This window comes from Salvelinus namaycush, chromosome 14 (assembly GCF_016432855.1).
Source record: "Salvelinus namaycush isolate Seneca chromosome 14, SaNama_1.0, whole genome shotgun sequence".
In the NCBI taxonomy this organism is placed as follows: domain Eukaryota; kingdom Metazoa; phylum Chordata; class Actinopteri; order Salmoniformes; family Salmonidae; genus Salvelinus; species Salvelinus namaycush.
The window spans coordinates 212,578-233,555 of record NC_052320.1 but is presented as its reverse complement, the minus strand read 5'-3'; the positions used below and the strand labels follow the sequence as shown (position 1 = coordinate 233,555).

At 47.0% G+C, this 20,978-nt stretch overlaps 1 protein-coding gene and 1 long non-coding RNA gene across 2 annotated transcripts in view; both read left to right on the top strand.

Annotated features, from left to right (window-relative positions):
• The window catches only part of LOC120059535 (plexin-B3-like), a 43,400-nt gene extending 28,501 nt beyond the window's left edge, over positions 1–14,899 (top strand). The window contains exons 11-16 of the mRNA XM_039008667.1: positions 6,786–6,933; positions 8,763–8,827; positions 13,129–13,204; positions 13,833–13,907; positions 14,071–14,136; positions 14,207–14,899. Of these exons, the coding sequence (XP_038864595.1) occupies positions 6,786–6,933; positions 8,763–8,827; positions 13,129–13,204; positions 13,833–13,907; positions 14,071–14,136; positions 14,207–14,245 (469 nt within the window). The 3' untranslated portion in view covers positions 14,246–14,899. The remainder of the gene's footprint in view (positions 1–6,785; positions 6,934–8,762; positions 8,828–13,128; positions 13,205–13,832; positions 13,908–14,070; positions 14,137–14,206) is intronic.
• A 3,305-nt stretch (positions 14,900–18,204) lies between these two features.
• LOC120058767 lies at positions 18,205–20,724 on the top strand. Its single transcript, XR_005478053.1, has 2 exons — positions 18,205–19,653; positions 19,727–20,724. It is a non-coding gene; the product is annotated as an uncharacterized LOC120058767 (long non-coding RNA).
• The last annotated feature ends 254 nt before the right edge of the window (positions 20,725–20,978 follow it).

The window sequence follows — 20,978 nt, the reverse complement described above, 5'->3', positions numbered from 1 at the left end:
TCACATGATCTCAGTATATATACACCTGTTCTGAAAGGCCCCAGAGTCTGCAACACCACTAAGCAAGCGGCACCATGAAGACCAAGGAGCTCTCCAAACAGGTCAGGGACTACGTTGTGGAGAAGTACAGATCAGGGTTGGGTTATAAAAAATAGATATTAGAAAATTTGAGCATCCCACGGAGCACCATTAAATCCATTATTAAAAAATGGAAAGAATATGGCACCACAACAAACCTGCCAAGAGAGGGCCGCCCACCAAAACTCACGGACCAGGCAAGGAGGGCATTAATCAGAGAGGCAACAAAGAGACCAAAGATAACCCTGAAGGAGCTGCAAAGCTCAACAGCAGAGATTGGAGTATCTGTCCATAGGACCACTTTAAGCCATACACTCCACAGAGCTGGGCTTTCTGGAAGAGTGTCAAAGAAAAAAGCCATTGCTTAAAGAAAGAAATAAGCAAACACATTTGGTGTTCGCCAAAAGGCATGTGGGAGACTCCCCAAACATATGGAAGAAGGTACTCTGGTCAGATGAGACTAAAATTGAGCTTTTTGGCCATCAAGGAAAACGCTATGTCTGGCGAAAACCCAACACATCTCATCACTCTGAGAACACCATCCCCACAGTGAAGCATGGTGCTGTGGGGATGTTTTTCATCGGCAGGGACTGAGAAACTGGTCAGAATTGAAGGAATGATGGATGGCACTAAATACAGGGAAATTCTTGAGGGAAACAGTTTGTCTTCCGGAGATCTGAGACTGGGACGGAGGTTCACCTTCCAGCAGGACAATGACCCTAAGCATACTCCTAAAGCAGTAGTTTAAGGGGAAACATTTAAATGTCTTGGAATGGCCTAGTCAAAGCCCAGACCTCAAACCAATTGAGAATCTTTGGTATGACTTAAAGATTGATGTACACCAGCAGAACCCATCCAACTTGAAGGAGCTGGAGCAGTTTTTCCTTGAAGAATGGGCAAAAATCCCAGTGGCTAGATGTGCCAAGCTTATAGAGACATACCCCAAGAGACTTGCGGCTGTAAAAGGTGACTCTAGAAAGTGTTGACTTTTGGGGGGTGAATAGTTATGTTATCAAGTCTTCAGTTTTTTTTGTCTTATTTCTTGTTTCCCAAGAAAAAATATGTTGCATCTTCAAAGTGGTGGGCATGTTGTGTAAATCAAATGATACAAATCCCCAAAAAATCAATTTTAATTCCAGGTTGTAAGGCAACAAAATAGGAAAAATGCCAAGGGGGGTGAATACTTTCACAAGCCACTGTAAATACCTTTTTAAAAGAAGCAGCTTTTGGTAAGATGCTGTCTAACAGAACATTTAACTTAATAAAATGAATGTCTTCTCTCTTCTATTATAAAACTTCACTGCAAAGAGAGAATAGTGTCAGACTTTCAATGGTCGTTTCTGAGATCGACTGCATTGCAATCAGTGACTGAGCAGACTGACTGAGCAGACTGACTGAGCAGACTGACTGAGCAGACTGACTGAGCAGACAGACTGAGCAGACAGACTGAGCAGACAGACTGAGCAGACTGACCGAGCAGACTGACCGAGCAGACTGACCGAGCAGACTGACCGAGCAGACTGACCGAGCAGACAGACCGAGCAGACAGACCGAGCAGACAGACCGAGCAGACTGACTGACTGAGCAGACTGACTGACTGAGCAGACTGACTGACTGAGTAGACTGACTGACTGAGTAGACTGACTGACTGAGTAGACTGACTGACTGAGTAGACTGACTGACTGAGCAGACTGACTGACTGAGCAGACAGACTGAGCAGACAGACTGAGCAGACAGACTGAGCAGACAGACTGAGCAGACAGACTGAGCAGACTGAGCAGACTGACAGACTGAGCAGACTGACAGACTGAGCAGACTGACAGACTGAGCAGACTGACAGACTGAGCAGACTGACAGACTGAGCAGACTGACAGACTGACAGACTGAGCAGACTGACAGACTGAGCAGACTGACAGACTGAGCAGACTGACAGACTGAGCAGACTGACAGACTGAGCAGACAGACTGACTGAGCAGACAGACTGACTGAGCAGACTGACTGACTGAGCAGACTGACTGACTGAGCAGACTGACTGACTGACTGAGAAGACTGACTGACTGAGAAGACTGACTGACTGAGAAGACTGACTGACTGAGAAGACTGACTGACTGAGAAGACTGACTGACTGAGAAGACTGACCGAGCAGACTGACTGACTGAGCAGACTGACTGACTGACTGACTGAGCAGACTGACTGACTGAGCAGACTGACTGACTGAGCAGACTGACTGACTGAGCAGACAGACTGACTGAGCAGACAGACTGACTGAGCAGACAGACTGACTGAGCAGACAGACTGACTGAGCAGACTGACTGACTGAGCAGACTGACTGACTGAGCAGACTGACTGACTGAGCAGACTGACTGACTGAGCAGACTGAGCAGACTGACAGACTGAGCAGACTGACAGACTGAGCAGACTGAGCAGACTGACAGACTGAGCAGACTGACAGACTGACAGACTGAGCAGACTGACAGACTGAGCAGACAGACTGAGCAGACAGACTGAGCAGACAGACTGAGCAGACAGACTGACTGAGCAGACAGACAGACTGAGCAGACAGACAGACTGAGCAGACAGACAGACTGAGCAGACAGACAGACTGAGCAGACAGACAGACTGAGCAGACAGACAGACTGAGCAGACAGACTGAGCAGACAGACAGACTGAGCAGACAGACAGACTGAGCAGACAGACAGACTGAGCAGACAGACAGACCGAGCAGACAGACAGACCGAGCAGACTGACCGAGCAGACTGACCGAGCAGACTGACCGAGCAGACTGACTGACTGAGCAGACTGACTGACTGAGCAGACTGACTGAGCAGACTGACCGAGCAGACTGACCGAGCAGACTGACTGAGCAGACTGACTGAGCAGACTGACTGAGCAGACTGACTGAGCAGACTGACCGAGCAGACTGACCGAGCAGACTGACCGAGCAGACTGACCGAGCAGACTGACCGAGCAACTGACCGAGCAGACTGACCGAGCAGACAGACCGAGCAGACTGACCGAGCAGACTGACCGAGCAGACTGACCGAGCAGACTGACCGAGCAGACAGACCGAGCAGACAGACCGAGCAGACAGACCGAGCAGACTGACTGACCGAGCAGACTGACTGACCGAGCAGACTGACTGACCGAGCAGACTGACTGACCGAGCAGACTGACTGACCGAGCAGACTGACTGACCGAGCAGACTGACTGACCGAGCAGACTGACTGACCGAGCAGACTGACCGAGCAGACTGACCGAGCAGACTGACTGACCGAGCAGACTGACTGACCGAGCAGACTGACTGACCGAGCAGACTGACTGACCGAGCAGACTGACTGACCGAGCAGACTGACTGACCGAGCAGACTGACTGACCGAGCAGACTGACCGAGCAGACAGACTGACCGAGCAGACAGACTGACCGAGCAGACAGACTGACCGAGCAGACAGACTGACCGAGCAGACTGACTGACCGAGCAGACTGACTGACCGAGCAGACTGACTGACCGAGCAGACTGACTGACCGAGCAGACTGACCGAGCAGACTGACTGACCGAGCAGACTGACTGACCGAGCAGACTGACTGACCGAGCAGACAGACTGACCGAGCAGACAGACTGACCGAGCAGACAGACTGACCGAGCAGACAGACTGACCGAGCAGACAGACTGACCGAGCAGACAGACTGACCGAGCAGACAGACTGACCGAGCAGACAGACTGACCGAGCAGACAGACTGACCGAGCAGACTGACAGACCGAGCAGACTGACAGACCGAGCAGACTGACAGACCGAGCAGACTGACAGACTGAGCAGACTGACAGACTGACAGACTGAGCAGACTGACAGACTGAGCAGACTGACAGACTGAGCAGACTGACAGACTGAGCAGACAGACTGACTGAGCAGACAGACTGACTGAGCAGACTGACTGACTGAGCAGACTGACTGACTGAGCAGACTGACTGACTGACTGAGAAGACTGACTGACTGAGAAGACTGACTGACTGAGAAGACTGACTGACTGAGAAGACTGACTGACTGAGAAGACTGACTGACTGAGAAGACTGACTGACTGAGAAGACTGACCGAGCAGACTGACTGACTGAGCAGACTGACTGACTGACTGACTGAGCAGACTGACTGACTGAGCAGACTGACTGACTGAGCAGACTGACTGACTGAGCAGACAGACTGACTGAGCAGACAGACTGACTGAGCAGACAGACTGACTGAGCAGACAGACTGACTGAGCAGACAGACTGACTGAGCAGACTGACTGACTGAGCAGACTGACTGACTGAGCAGACTGACTGACTGAGCAGACTGACTGACTGAGCAGACTGACTGACTGAGCAGACTGAGCAGACTGACAGACTGAGCAGACTGACAGACTGAGCAGACTGAGCAGACTGACAGACTGAGCAGACTGACAGACTGACAGACTGAGCAGACTGACAGACTGAGCAGACAGACTGAGCAGACAGACTGAGCAGACAGACTGACTGAGCAGACAGACAGACTGAGCAGACAGACAGACTGAGCAGACAGACAGACTGAGCAGACAGACAGACTGAGCAGACAGACAGACTGAGCAGACAGACAGACTGAGCAGACAGACAGACTGAGCAGACAGACAGACCGAGCAGACAGACAGACCGAGCAGACTGACCGAGCAGACTGACCGAGCAGACTGACCGAGCAGACTGACCGAGCAGACTGACTGACTGAGCAGACTGACTGACTGAGCAGACTGACTGAGCAGACTGACCGAGCAGACTGACCGAGCAGACTGACCGAGCAGACTGACTGAGCAGACTGACTGAGCAGACTGACTGAGCAGACTGACTGAGCAGACTGACCGAGCAGACTGACCGAGCAGACTGACCGAGCAGACTGACCGAGCAGACTGACCGAGCAGACTGACCGAGCAACTGACCGAGCAGACTGACCGAGCAGACTGACCGAGCAGACAGACCGAGCAGACAGACCGAGCAGACTGACCGAGCAGACTGACCGAGCAGACTGACCGAGCAGACTGACCGAGCAGACTGACCGAGCAGACTGACCGAGCAGACAGACCGAGCAGACAGACCGAGCAGACTGACTGACCGAGCAGACTGACTGACCGAGCAGACTGACTGACCGAGCAGACTGACTGACCGAGCAGACTGACTGACCGAGCAGACTGACTGACCGAGCAGACTGACCGAGCAGACAGACCGAGCAGACTGACCGAGCAGACTGACCGAGCAGACTGACTGACCGAGCAGACTGACTGACCGAGCAGACTGACTGACCGAGCAGACTGACTGACCGAGCAGACTGACTGACCGAGCAGACTGACTGACCGAGCAGACTGACCGAGCAGACAGACTGACCGAGCAGACAGACTGACCGAGCAGACAGACTGACCGAGCAGACAGACTGACCGAGCAGACTGACTGACCGAGCAGACTGACTGACCGAGCAGACTGACTGACGAGCAGACTGACCGAGCAGACTGACTGACCGAGCAGACTGACTGACCGAGCAGACTGACTGACCGAGCAGACTGACTGACCGAGCAGACAGACTGACCGAGCAGACAGACTGACCGAGCAGACAGACTGACCGAGCAGACAGACTGACCGAGCAGACAGACTGACCGAGCAGACAGACTGACCGAGCAGACAGACTGACCGAGCAGACAGACTGACCGAGCAGACAGACTGACCGAGCAGACAGACTGACCGAGCAGACAGACTGACCGAGCAGACAGACTGACCGAGCAGACAGACTGACCGAGCAGACAGACTGACCGAGCAGACTGACTGACCGAGCAGACTGACTGACCGAGCAGACTGACTGACCGAGCAGACAGACTGACCGAGCAGACAGACTGACCGAGCAGACAGACTGACCGAGCAGACAGACTGACCGAGCAGACAGACTGACCGAGCAGACAGACTGACCGAGCAGACAGACTGACCGAGCAGACAGACTGACCGAACAGACTGACCGAGCAGACTGACCGAGCAGACAGACTGACCGAGCAGACAGACTGACCGAGCAGACAGACTGACCGAGCAGACAGACTGACCGAGCAGACTGACTGAGCAGACTGACTGAGCAGACAGACTGACCGAGCAGACAGACTGACCGAGCAGACAGACTGACCGAGCAGACAGACTGACCGAGCAGACAGACTGACCGAGCAGACAGACTGACCGAGCAGACTGACTGACCGAGCAGACTGACTGACCGAGCAGACAGACTGACCGAGCAGACAGACTGACCGAGCAGACAGACTGACCGAGCAGACAGACTGACCGAGCAGACAGACTGACCGAGCAGACAGACTGACCGAGCAGACAGACTGACCGAGCAGACAGACTGACCGAGCAGACAGACTGACCGAGCAGACTGACTGACCGAGCAGACTGACTGACCGAGCAGACTGACTGACCGAGCAGACTGACTGACCGAGCAGACTGACTGACCGAGCAGACAGACTGACCGAGCAGACAGACTGACCGAGCAGACTGACTGAGCAGACTGACTGATCACCTTGCGTCCTGAGTAACTCCTGGTTGTTATTATTCCGTCTTCTGTCGGCGATCAGCAACTGAACATGTGATATTCTTGAACACGGTCATTGTATTTTCTTCCGTAAAGAAATGACTTTTCCCTGGATAACCACCTCTCTCTCTCTCTCCCTTCCTCCAGCCTGCCTCTGAGGTTCTGGGTCAACATCCTGAAGAACCCTCAGTTTGTGTTTGACGTCCAGGTGACCGATAGCGTGGACGCTGTCCTCTCTGTCATCGCTCAGACGTTCATCGACTCCTGCACCACCTCCGAACACAAAGTCGGACGGGTCAGTCATTTTTTTTTTGTTGAAATAGTATTTTTATAGAAATGTCACAATTTTCTCCCATATTAAGAGAGAACAAAGAAACAAAACAAAAAAAGACAGAAATTAAACACAAAAGCTCAGTTTAATAAAGGAATTGGGTCCAACACATGGAACGTACAGTGTAATCCTGAGACAGGTAAACAACTGCCATTCTAAGTAAATCCTTGCAGCAGAATAGCTGATAAATCAGGTTCTAGGTGATTTTAAATGAGGTTCCCACACGTTGTAGACCTGATCTGTTTTAGAATGTAATGTACATGTCAGATATTCTAATGGAACCCATTCAAATAGTATCTTATGCCAATCCTTAATAGAAGGGACCTTGTCATTAATCCACAGTGCAGCGTAGCGGTCTAAGGCACTGCATCTCAGTGCAAGAGGTGTCACTACAGTACCTGGTTTGAATCCAGGCTGTATCACATCCGGCCGTGATCGAGGGTCCCAAGTGGTGCCGCACAATTGCCCCAGCCGGTTTGGCCGGGGTAGGCCGTCATTGTAAATAAGAATTAGTTCTTATCTGACTTGCCTAGTAAGAAAAAAACATTTTAAAATTAAATTTAAAAAAGAGGAGTTTTTTCCCCTCGCTGCATAGGTTAGGATGTTGTAAAGCCTCCTCTTATCCACAGAAGTAACATGTCTACTAGAGAGACCTAACAGTAAAGAGACTGGCTCCAATTCTAGGTCGACCCCCTAGGATCTGTTCAGTTTCTTGCAGAACACCAGACCAGTATCTTTGTATTTTAGTACATGACCATAAACAACGTGTTACTGTGTCAGTTTTACATTTAAGACACTGAGGAGAAGAGGAAGAGGGACTGAAAACATGTCTGTGATTTGGGGATATATGCAATCTGTGTATTATTCTTAATTGGATTCTCTAGTACGATTACACATCTCCTCGTCAATAGTAACAGACAATTCTTTCTCCCACACTGGTTTCCACCCTCTGTGTGTCGACGGTAGAAAAGGACCTGAAAGCATCATAAATACATTTACAGACATTTTCCTTTGTGAGGGGGAAAAAAATGGTTTTTTTTCAATGACAGATACATCAGGGTTTCCAATCAAGCTTGTACTCTTTAAAATATAATGTCTTACTTGTAGGAAGCACAAAAAGTCCTGCTTCGATATTTATCAACCATCTGCTCAAATGACAATAAAATCTTATCAACGAATAAATCATTTAGTCGGCCTATGCCAAATGTTAAAGCCAGCTTCCAGCAATCCTGGTCCAAAATGTGGGTTGTTAAGAATTGCAGTAAAGAGCAGAGGTTAGTTTGGACCTTGGGTCAGTCATTCTGCAGTAAAGAGCAGAGGTTAGTTTGGACCTTGGGTCAGTCATTCTGCAGTAAAGAGCAGAGGTTAGTTTGGACCTTGGGTCAGTCATTCTGCAGTAAAGAGCAGAGGTTAGTTTGGACCTTGGGTCAGTCATTCTGCAGTAAAGAGCAGAGGTTAGTTTGGACCTTGGGTCAGTAAAGAGCAGAGGTTAGTTTGGACCTTGGGTCAGTCATTCTGTAAAATAAATAACACACAATCCGCTTGTATTTGTTTATTTAAATGAATTTATTTTTTAGAGAGAGTATTTTCTAGATATAGTAGAGGGAATCAGTAATCATTGATTAGGGTCAGGAGATCTCGTAGTTCCTCATCATTTCTGTTCAGAGTGGATAACGCCGAGGAACAGGAGACTTTGTGTCGTTAGTATGACGATGATGATGATGATGATGGTCGTTTTTGTTTTTGACCAACATAATCTGTCTAACGTCTTGATTTTGATTTCCTGCCAACAGGACTCTCCAGTGAACAAGCTGCTCTACGCCAGAGAGATCCCCAGATACAAACAGCTGGTTGAGAGGTGAGACAGACAGACATTCCTAATGAATCAGTAGAATAACAGGGAACTCTGTATTCAGGCATTATTATAATTCTTACTCAGGAGCTATTGGAGCTGGTTATTGGAGCTGGTTATTGGAGCTGGTTATTGGAGCTGGGTTATTGGAGCTGGTTATTGGAGCTGGTTATTGGAGCTGGTTATTGGAGCTGGGTTATTGGAGCTGGTTATTGGAGCTGGTTATTGGAGCTGGTTATTGGAGCTGGTTATTGGAGCTGGTTATTGGAGCTGGTTATTGGAGCTGGTTATTGGAGCTGGTTATTGGAGCTGGTTATTGGCTCTAGGTTATTGGCTCTAGGTTATTGGAGCTGTGTTATTGGCTCTAGGTTATTGGAGCTGGTTATTGGAGCTGGTTATTGGAGCTGGTTATTGGAGCTGTGTTATTGGCTCTAGGTTATTGGAGATGGTTATTTGAGATGGTTATTGGAGCTAGGTTATTGGAGCTGGTTATTGGAGCTAGGTTATTGGAGCTGGTTATTGGAGCTGGTTATTGGAGCTGGTTATTGGAGCTGTGTTATTGGCTCTAGGTTATTGGAGTTGGTTATTGGAGCTGTGTTATTGGAGCTGTGTTATTGGAGCTGTGTTATTGGAGCTGTGTTATTGGCTCTAGGTTATTGGAGCTGTGTTATTGGAGTTGGTTATTGGAGCTGGTTATTGGAGCTGTGTTATTGGCTCTAGGTTATTGGAGCTGGTTATTGGAGTTGGTTATTGGAGCTGTGTTATTGGAGCTGTGTTATTGGAGCTGTGTTATTGGAGTTGGTTATTGGAGCTGTGTTATTGGAGCTGTGTTATTGGAGCTGTGTTATTGGCTCTAGGTTATTGGAGCTGTGTTATTGGAGCTGTGTTATTGGAGTTGGTTATTGGAGCTGGTTATTGGAGCTGGTTATTGGAGCTGTGTTATTGGCTCTAGGTTATTGGAGCTGTGTTATTGGAGTTGGTTATTGGAGCTGGTTATTGGAGCTGTGTTATTGGCTCTAGGTTATTGGAGCTGGTTATTGGAGTTGGTTATTGGAGCTGGTTATTGGAGCTGTGTTATTGGCTCTAGGTTATTGGAGCTGGTTATTGGAGCTGGGTTATTGGAGCTGGGTTATTGGAGCTGGGTTATTGGAGCTAGTTATTGGAGCTGGTTATTGGAGCTGGTTATTGGAGCTGGTTATTGGAGTTGGTTATTGGAGCTGGTTATTGGAGCTGTGTTATTGGCTCTAGGTTATTGGAGCTGTGTTATTGGCTCTAGGTTATTGGAGCTGGTTATTGGAGCTGGTTATTGGAGCTGTGTTATTGGAGCTAGGTTATTGGAGATGGTTATTGGAGCTAGGTTATTGGAGCTGGTTATTGGAGCTGGTTATTGGAGCTAGGTTATTGGAGCTGGGTTATTGGAGCTGGTTATTGGAGCTAGGTTATTGGAGCTGGGTTATTGGAGCTGGTTATTGGAGCTGGTTATTGGAGCTGGGTTATTGGAGCTAGGTTATTGGAGCTGGTTATTGGAGCTAGGTTATTGGAGCTGGGTTATTGGAGCTGGTTATTGGAGTTGGTTATTGGAGCTGGTTATTGGAGCTGTGTTATTGGCTCTAGGTTATTGGAGCTGTGTTATTGGAGTTGGTTATTGGAGCTGGTTATTGGAGCTGTGTTATTGGCTCTAGGTTATTGGAGCTGGTTATTGGAGTTGGTTATTGGAGCTGGTTATTGGAGCTGTGTTATTGGCTCTAGGTTATTGGAGCTGTGTTATTGGCTCTAGGTTATTGGAGCTGGTTATTGGAGCTGGTTATTGGAGCTGGTTATTGGAGCTGGTTATTGGAGCTGTGTTATTGGAGATGGTTATTGGAGCTAGGTTATTGGAGCTGGGTTATTGGAGCTGGGTTATTGGAGCTGGGTTATTGGAGCTGGTTATTGGAGCTGGGTTATTGGAGCTGGTTATTGGAGCTGGTTATTGGAGCTGGGTTATTGGAGCTGGTTATTGGAGCTAGTTTATTAGAGCTGGTTATTGGAGCTGGTTATTGGAGCTGGTTGTTGGAGCTGGTTGTTGGAGCTGGTTATTGGAGCTGTGTTATTGGCTCTAGGTTATTGGAGCTGGTTATTGGAGCTAGGTTATTGGAGTTGGTTATTGGAGCTAGGTTATTGGAGCTGGTTATTGGAGCTGGTTATTGGAGCTGGTTATTGGAGCTAGTTATTGGAGCTGGTTATTGGAGCTGGTTATTGGAGCTAGGTTATTGGAGCCGGTTATTGGAGCTGGGTTATTGGAGCCGGTTATTGCAGCTGGTTATTGGAGCTGGTTATTGGAGCTGGGTTATTGGAGCTGGTTATTGGAGCTAGTTATTGGAGATGGTTATTGGAGCTAGGTTATTGGAGCCGGTTATTGGAGCTGGGTTATTGGAGCTGGTTATTGGAGCTGGTTATTGGAGCTGGTTATTGGCGCTAGGTTATTGGAGCTAGGTTATTGGAGCTGGTTATTGGAGCTGGTTATTGGAGCTGGGCTATTGGAGCTGGGCTATTGGAGCTGGTTATTGCCGCTAGGTTATTGGAGCTAGATTATTAGGAGCTAGATTTCTGTCTCTTGGACATGGAATGTGTTATTGGAGCTAGGTTATGGGGGGAGGGGTGTCCTTAATAAATATAAATGTGTGTTCTGTGGGTATTGTTCCAGGTATTACAGTGGGTATTGTTCCAGGTATTACAGTGGGTATTGTTCCAGGTTTTACAGTGTTCTGTGGGTATTGTTCCAGGTATTATAGTGGGTATTGTTCCAGGTATTACAGTGGGTATTGTTCCATGTATTACAGTGGGTATTGTTCCAGGTATTACAGTGTTCTGTGGGTATTGTTCCAGGTATTATAGTGGGTATTGTTCCAGGTATTACAGTGGGTATTGTTCCAGGTATTATAGTGGGTATTGTTCCAGGTATTACAGTGGGGTCTGTGGGTATTGTTCCAGGTATTACAGTGGGTTCTGTGGGTATTGTTCCAAGTATTACAGTGGGTGTTGTTCCAGGTATTACAGTGTGTTCTGTGGCTGTTGTTCCAGGTATTATAGTGGGTATTGTTCCAGGTATTATAGTGGGTGTTGCTCCAGGTATTACAGTGGGTTCTTTGGGTATTGTTCCAGGTATTACAGTGGGTTATGTGGGTATTGTTCCAGGTATTACAGTGGGTATTGTTCCAGGTATTACATTGGGTTCTGTGGGTATTGTTCCAGGTATTATAGTGGGTATTGTTCCAGGTATTACAGTGGGTATTGTTCCAGGTATTACAGTGGGTATTGTTCCAGGTATTACAGTGTGTTCTGTGGGTATTGTTCCAGGTATTACAGTGGGTATTGTTCCAGGTATTACAGTGTGTTCTGTGGGTATTGTTCCAGGTATTACAGTGTGTTCTGTGGGTATTGTTCCAGGTATTACAGTGGGTATTGTTCCAGGTATTACAGTGGGTTCTGTGGGTATTGTTCCAGGTATTACAGTGTGTTCTGTGGGTGTTGGTCCAGGTATTACAGTGGGTATTGTTCCAGGTATTACAGTGGGTATTGTTCCAGGTATTATAGTGGGTATTGTTCCAGGTATTACAGTGGGTATTGTTCCAGGTATTATAGTGGGTATTGTTCCAGGTATTACAGTGGGTATTGTTCCAGGTATTACAGTGTTCTGTCGGTATTGTTCCAGGTATTATAGTGGGTATTGTTCCTGGTATTATAGTGGGTATTGTTCCAGGTTTTACAGTGGGTATTGTTCCAGGTGTTATAGTGGGTATTGTTCCAGGTATTACAGTGGGTATTGCTTCAGGTATTATAGTGGGTATTATTCCAGATATTATAGTGGGTATTGTTCCAGGTATTACAGTGTTCTGTGGGTGTTGTTCCAGGTATTATAGTGGGTATTGTTCCAGGTATTACAGTGGGTATTGTTCCAGGTATTACAGTGTGTTCTGTGTGTATTGTTCCAGGTATTATAGTGGGTATTGTTACAGGTATTATAGTGGGTATTGTTCCAGGTATTATAGTGGGTATTGTTCCAGGTATTACAGTGGGTATTGTTCCAGGTATTATAGTGGGTATTGTTCCAGGTATTACAGTGGGTATTGTTCCAGGTATTACAGTGGGTATTGTTCCAGGTATTACAGTGGGTATTGTTCCAGGTATTACAGTGGGTATTGTTCCAGGTATTAGTGTTCTGTGGGTATTGTTCCAGGTATTAGTGTTCTGTGGGTATTGTTCCAGGTATTACAGTGTTCTGTGGGTATTGTTCCAGGTATTATAGTGTTCTGTGGGTGTTGTTCCAGGTATTACAGTGACATCCACAGTGCAGCGTCTGGCTGTTACCAAGAGATGAACTCTACTCTAACAGAGCTGTCTGGGGTGAGTGGGGATTTAAACCCTCCCCTCCTCTCCTCCCCTCTCCCCTCCCCTCCTCTCTCCACCTCCCCTCTCCCCTCCTCCTTTCTCCTCTCCTCCCCATCCTCTCCCCTCTCTACCCTCCTCCTTTCTCCTCTCCTCCCCTCCTCCCCCTCCTCCCCATCCTCTCCCCTCTCTCCCCTCCTCCTTTCTCCTCCTCCCCTCTCCCCTCCTCTCCTCTCCCCTCCTCCTCCCATCTCCCCTCCTCCCCACCCTCTCCCCTCTCTACCCTCCTCCTTTCTCCTCCCCTCTCTCCTCCTCCTTTCTCCTCTCCTCCTCCCCTCTCCCATCCTCCCCTCTCCCCTCCTCTCCTCCATCCTCTCCTCCTCCCCTCCTCCTCCTCCTCCCCTCTCCCCTCCTCCCCCTCCTCCCCCCTCCTCCCCATCCTCTCCTCTCCCCTCCTCCCCATCCTCTCCTCTCCTCTCCCCCCCTCCTCTCCTCCTCCCCTCCTCCCCATCCTCTCCTCTCCCCTCCTCCCCATCCTCTCCTCTCTACTCTACTCAGATTATTCTGGAGTCATGTTGTTGTAATGTACAGTACCGGTACATAACCAGTAGATTGTAACATTGTGTTTCCATGTCTGACTTTCCAGAGTTTTGGATCAGACATGAACAGTCTGGTGGCTCTGCTTGAGTTGTATAAGTACATCAACAAATACTACGACCAGGTATATACACACACACTATATATACACACACACACACACACCACACACACACACACACTATATACACACCACACATCACATGCACCCCCCCACACCACAGACACACACCACACAAACAACACAAGTACTAATGCTGTCTGTCTGCCTGCCTGTCTGTCTGTAGATCATCACGTCTCTGGAGGAGGATACCGCTGGACAGAAGATGCAGCTGGCCTATCGTCTACAGCAGGTCGCCACCCTGGTGGAGAACAAGGTCACTGACCTTTAACCCCTGATCTCTGGCCTATCGTCTACAGCAGGTCGCCGCCCTGGTGGAGAACAAGGTCACTGACCTTTAACCTCTCACTTCTGACCTGTGACCTATCGTCTACAGCAGGTCGCCGCCCTGGTGGAGAACAAGGTCACTGACCTCTAACCTCTCACTTCTGACCTGTGACCTATCGTCTACAGCAGGTCGCTGCCCTGGTGGAGAACAAGGTCACTGACCTCTAACCTCTCACTTCTGACCTGTGACCTATCGTCTACAGCAGGTCGCTGCCCTGGTGGAGAACAAGGTCACTGACCTCTAACCTCTCACTTCTGACCTGTGACCTATCGTCTACAGCAGGTCGCTGCCCTGGTGGAGAACCACAGAACGTTACAGCAGAGAACGTGAAACACTCTGATCCACTTCCTCATGTTTTTTTCCCCCGGGATCGAGGCCCACTCTTGGTCTGCATATTGCCCCCGCCCGCAGAGGGGGTGCCTCAGAGCGAAACATCTCACTGGAAAAATTTATTCTGGTAGCGGCAGAGTTGTTCCCTCTCTCGCGTGAGCATGCCAGAAAGGAAACGGCCACTTACACAGATCGTTTAAATAAAATGGCCGGAGTAAACTCTTATTTATCCACCATATATGCTTTGTTACGTGTGTGTGTGTGTACATGGTTCTGAAGTTGCTTCCAGAGGCAGTTTGTAACTCGGTAGTGAGTGTTGCAACCGAGGACAGATGATTTTTACGTGCTATACTCTTCAGCACTTGGCGGTCCTGTTCTGTGAGCTTGTGTGGCCTACCACTTTGTGGCTGAGCCGTTGTTGCTCCTAGACATTTCCACTTCACAATAACAGCACTTACAGTTGACCAGGAAGCTCTTGCAGGGCTGAAAAGTGACAAACTGACTTGTTGGAAAGGTGGCATCCTATGACGGTGCCACGTTGAAATTCGCTGAGTAGGGGCCATTCTACTACCAATGTTTGTCTATGGAGATTGCATGATTGCACGGTGTGCTCAATGTTATCCACCTATCAGCAACGGGTGTGTCTGAAATATAATCCCCTAATTTGAAGGGGTGTCCACATACTGCTGTCTATATATATATATGGGTGTAGAGACAGGGTACGTTCCAGGGCGTATGTATTGCAGTCATGCTGCACAGATGATCACACCGCCCATAATAACCCCCTGAGCTGTACAGGTCGACTGCAACATGGACGTTCTGTAACGAGCCCACAGTCTAGTCTTAACAGTCCGGTTGCCCACTATAACCGCCGTTGGAGACCTCCACCCAGCAGCTCTCCAGACTATCAGACTCTCTCAGTACTCAGATCCACCCAATCAGACTCTCTCAGTACTCAGATCCACCCAATCAGACTCTCTCAGTACTCAGATCCACCCAATCAGACTCTCTCAGTACTCAGATCCACCCAATCAGACTCTCTCAGTACTCAGATCCACCCAATCAGACTCTCTCAGTACTCTACCTACAGATGGACGGTCAAGTAGACCGAGTTTGGTCTTTTTATTTTTTATTTTCCTGCAAAACCTTTCTTTATTAGCTGTAGTTTTGTGAAACTTCTTTATCTTTGAATACCATGAAATAGAAACTCAATTTCTGGTGATGTATTAAAATGTTTAATTTCTTTAAAATGTCTTGTCGTTATGAAATCCACACACTGAAGATTTTAAAGCAGTCTAATCTGTTTGTTCTGTGCTATCTTGTAGCTGGCCACTGAACTCAAAACAAGCTCTTTACTGCAGAACTGAGACATTTTCACCTGTGTTTCCCTTCTCTGTGGGGGTCTGAACCTAGCCTGAGTACCAGTCTGTTACTGCTCTGTTGGGGTCTGAACCTAGCCTGAGTACCAGTCTGTTACTGCTCTGTGGGGGTCTGAACCTAGCCTGAGTACCAGTCTGTTACTGCTCTGTTGGGGTCTGAACCTAGCCTGAGTACCAGTCTGTTACTGCTCTGTTGGGGTCTGAACCTAGCCTGAGTACCAGTCTGTTACTGCTCTGTGGGGGTCTGAACCTAGCCTGAGTACCAGTCTGTTACTGCTCTGTTGGGGTCTGAACCTAGCCTGAGTACCAGTCTGTTACTGCTCTGTGGGGGTCTGAACCTAGCCTGAGTACCAGTCTGTTACTGCTCTGTTGGGGTCTGAACCTAGCCTGAGTACCAGTCTGTTACTGCTCTGTTGGGGTCTGAACCTAGCCTGAGTACCAGTCTGTTACTGCTCTGTGGGGGTCTGAACCTAGCCTGAGTACCAGTCTGTTACTGCTCTGTTGGGGTCTGAACCTAGCCTGAGTACCAGTCTGTTACTGCTCTGTGGGGGTCTGAACCTAGCCTGAGTACCAGTCTGTTACTGCTCTGTTGGGGTCTGAACCTAGCCTGAGTACCAGTCTGTTACTGCTCTGTTGGGGTCTGAACCTAGCCTGAGTACCAGTCTGTTACTGCTCTGTTGGGGTCTGAACCTAGCCTGAGTACCAGTCTGTTACTGCTCTATTGCCAACACCTTATTGAATTGTAATTTGTCTTTAAAGTGTTGTCTTGCCAAACAGGTGGAGATGGAAATGACAGCCAATCCTTTCTAACACAACCCCCTGGTTGAACCGTAATACTGACTGAGTCTTAGGAAATGTATTTCTGTTTGATATAATCAAAGTTACACCAAATTAACAGTTAGTATACTACTACTTAGGCCAAATAGATTTCACAACAGGCAGTGGACACTAAAGTCTCACAGGTACCAACAAGGGAATATAAAGACAAAGGGGAAGAATGTGGATTTAAGGTTCTAACCGGCAACACCTGGTCTCGCCAGCAGAGGGGGCTGATGAGGAGTTGAGACGAATTTGAGTCATTTTAAAACCAGCGTCGAGCAGGTTGTTCTATTGAAAAGACTGACACTATAGAAACTAACTTATTCTCTGTAAATAGTGCTCATTCATACCAACCAGTGGCGGTCAGTAGATGCCATCCTCCCCTTTTTTCTCTGAGGAGCCTCCACTGATACCAACCAATTGTGCCTTCTTCTTGTAACTTTGTAAACGACTTACTGTGTAGAATGTTTTTTTTTTGTTTAACTCGTTTGCCAAAATGAACTGACATGGCAATCTAGTTTTGAATTTGTACTGTGGGTGTGTAAAGACAACCGTAGGGTAGCGAAACTCCGGGAACTTTCAATACATCCACTGTTTTTCCGGTCGGATGATTCCTGGAGTCAGAAGGAAATGAGCAGAAAATCCAGGATTTAAACAGGGAAAGACGGTTTAGACAATGGAACAGGTGTATAAAAAGACTGCAGTAGCTCTGCAGAACAATAGTTAAACTCCCTGATCTTTACTGTTACAGGTTAACTAAACAGAGTTGGGGAGTAACTGATTACATGGAACTGTCATCAGTTACGTTACCAGCTTTTTTTTTTTTAAATTTAAAAATGTAATCAGATTACTTATTGGATTACTTTTTAATTCAGAAAGGGTGTTTGTGGGATAAAAGGGGCGAGTTTGATCCACATGAGGAGAGTCTGACCACAAAACCACTATGATGACACATCAAATGATGACCACCAATCAGAAACCACTATGATGACACATCAAATGATGACCACCAATCAGAAACCACTATGATGACACATCAAATGATGACCACCAATCAGAAACCACTATGATGACACACCAATCAGAAACCACTATGATGACACACCAAATGATGACCACCAATCAGAAACCACTATGATGACACACCAAATGATGACCACCAATCACAAACCACTATGATGACACACCAAATGATGACCACCAATCAGAGACCACTATGATGACACACCAAATGATGACCACCAATCAGAGACCACTATGATGACACACCAAATGATGACCACCAATCAGAGACCACTATGATGACATCAAATGATGACCACCAATCACAAACCACTATGATGACACATCAAATGATGACCACCAATCACAAACCACTATGATGACACATCAAATGATGACCACCAATCACAAACCACTATGATGACCACCAATCACAAACCACTATGATGACACACCAAATGATGACCACCAATCAGAAACCACTATGATGACACACCAAATGATGACCACCAATCAGAGACCACTATGATGACACACCTGTGTTTGCCGGATCCTTCTTGTCCTCTTCTAATGCCTCTTAAGGGGAAAGTAATCCAAAAGTAACTGAGTTACGTTACTGATTACAATGTTTAACAGATAACTAGTAACTGTAACAGATTACATTCAAAAAGTAACCTATCCAACTCTGCTAACTGAAATATTACCTGTCGGTCTCCTCTGACTCCACAGATTGTATCGCTATAGTTACTATGGTTACCCTTAATGGTTCCAAACGGACCCCTGTTCCCTATATAGTGCACAGCTTCTCCCGTGGAAGGGATGAAAATAATTAACCTATGCTATGGGCCCTGGTCTAAAGTAGTATCCTATATAGGGAATAGGGCCCTGGTCTAAAGTAGTATCCTATATAGGGAATAGGGCCCTGGTCTAAAGTAGTGCACTATATAGGGAATAGGGTGCTTTGACACGTTGACCTTTAACCTGGCTCCTGGTTTGACGCCAACATTTAGTTAGTGTACATAGAGATCATGTATGTATTTATTTTGTCTTGGGTTTGTAAAGTTATTGTGTGGTTTATATTGTTGAACGGTGATATTAATGAATTTTAACTCCTTAACACATTGTCTTGTTCATATCCCAGCATTTGTAGCTCAGTATGTATGGCTTGATTTAATGGCACCCTATTCTCTATATAAGTGCACTACTTTTGACCAGAATAGTGCACTTATAAAGCGAGCAGAGTACCGCACAGATACAGTGTGATGTTAACGGATGTTTTCTGACTGTAAGCCTTCCTTTAGCAGCTGTTTGAAATATTTACAGGATTTCTGGGAGTTTGAGTCATGTCTATTATGTTGTGTCCCCCCCCCCCCCCTAACACCTTAATAACACTTTGATTGGAGCATTTAGAGAGTTTTGATTGGAGCATTTAAAAGGTAAAAAATGTACTGAGGCAGTATTCAGTGTTCTGCCCTTATCCTGTGGTCTGAGGCAGTATAACTGTCTCAAGATCACTTCTGAAACTATAGGACACGTTCCAGGTCAACTATATTGCAGTCGATGCATTATTGCATTAACCAACGGTTGCGTGCAGTCGGGTATCGGATTGGTAAAACGTGATGTGGTTAACTAACATGTTAAACACCGATCCCGCTGTTATGAAATCTGGCGTCTGAAATGTAGTCGGCCTGGAACGCGTCCGTTCGTCTTCCTGTTAGTGTTGTGTTGCCTGTACGTGTCTGAAGGTTCTCTGCAGTCGGCCTGGAACGCGTCCGTTCGTCTTCCTGTTAGTGTTGTGTTGCCTGTACGTGTCTGAAGGTTCTCTGCAGTCAGCCTGGAACGCGTCCGTTCGTCTTCCTGTTAGTGTTGTGTTGCCTGTACGTGTCTGAAGGTTCTCTGCAGTCGGCCTGGAACGCGTCCGTTCGTCTTCCTGTTAGTGTTGTGTTGCCTGTACGTGTCTGAAGGTTCTCTGCATGCCTGTGTGTTTATGAACATCCGATTGCTTAAGACTACAATCAGAGCAGGAACGCACCCCTATCCCCTATATTGGGCACTACTTTTGACCAGAGTCCTATGTGCCCTAGTCAAAAGTAGTGCACTATGTAGGGGATAGGGTGCCGTTGGGGATGTTGCAGCCTGTGTGTGTGAGTACAGAACATATATGTTAGGAAACATGATGTTTGAAACTTCTGCATGAGTGACAATTTTTGATAAACTTCCTCTTTTAAAACAAAAAAACTTCTGAGGATTTGAAGTACGGATTAAACTAAACATTTGATTTGTTTCCGGACTCTGGGTGTCCTGACTCATCGTCAGTCTCCCAAATGGAACCCTATTCCCTATCTAGTGCACTACTTTTAACCAGAGTCTTATGTGCTTCCCTATGTGCCATGGGTTGAATGTAGTACACTTCTTTTTTTTTTAAAGGGAATAGGATCCAATCAGCATCCAGTATCCAAAACACCCAGTTTTATAACTGTTGTTATTCTACTTGTACAGTTTGATATTCCTTCCTGTTCTGGGTCGTAAACAGAAACACCAACTCAGTATAAAAGGTCTGGACTGAGAGGATCTCTATCTGATAAACTATGGCGGTGTACCAAATGGGACCCTATTCCCGATCTAGTGCACTACTGTTGGCCTGATCAGGCTACGGAATAGGGTGCCATTTTCAGACTTTGATAAACAACAATCCAACTCAAATGTGACTCTTTTATACAAGGAGTTGAAACCAGAGAGCTGGAAACCAGCCTAATGAATTTGGTGAGTGTGATGTTAGAGTTTGATACCAGATGTGATATTGTGCTTGTAAATACATTATGAAGAGAATCGTTTCTTTCTCAACTTTGATGGAATTTAAAACTCTACGCTTTTCAAGATTAATTTTGGGAGCCAAAATGAGTCTGTTATCAAATGAACATTTGTATGGGGAAAAAATAAAAGTTATAATTTTAACATTGAATAGGCTTTGTGTCTGGTTTGTTCTGGTTGATATTGTGCTATTTACATTTTTTGGGGGGGGGGGAATGTGCTGGTGTTTGATTGGGTTAGAACTTAAAGAAACTGAAAGGTGCTCATTGAAAAGGATAGTCCCTTTTAAAATGACTTCATTTGAATCAATGTTGATAACCAACTGGCTCCTTCCTTCAGGCTCTGCTCCGATTGGACCGTTTCTACTCATGCAAATTATTGCTTCAAAATCAGCGACAAGGTTTG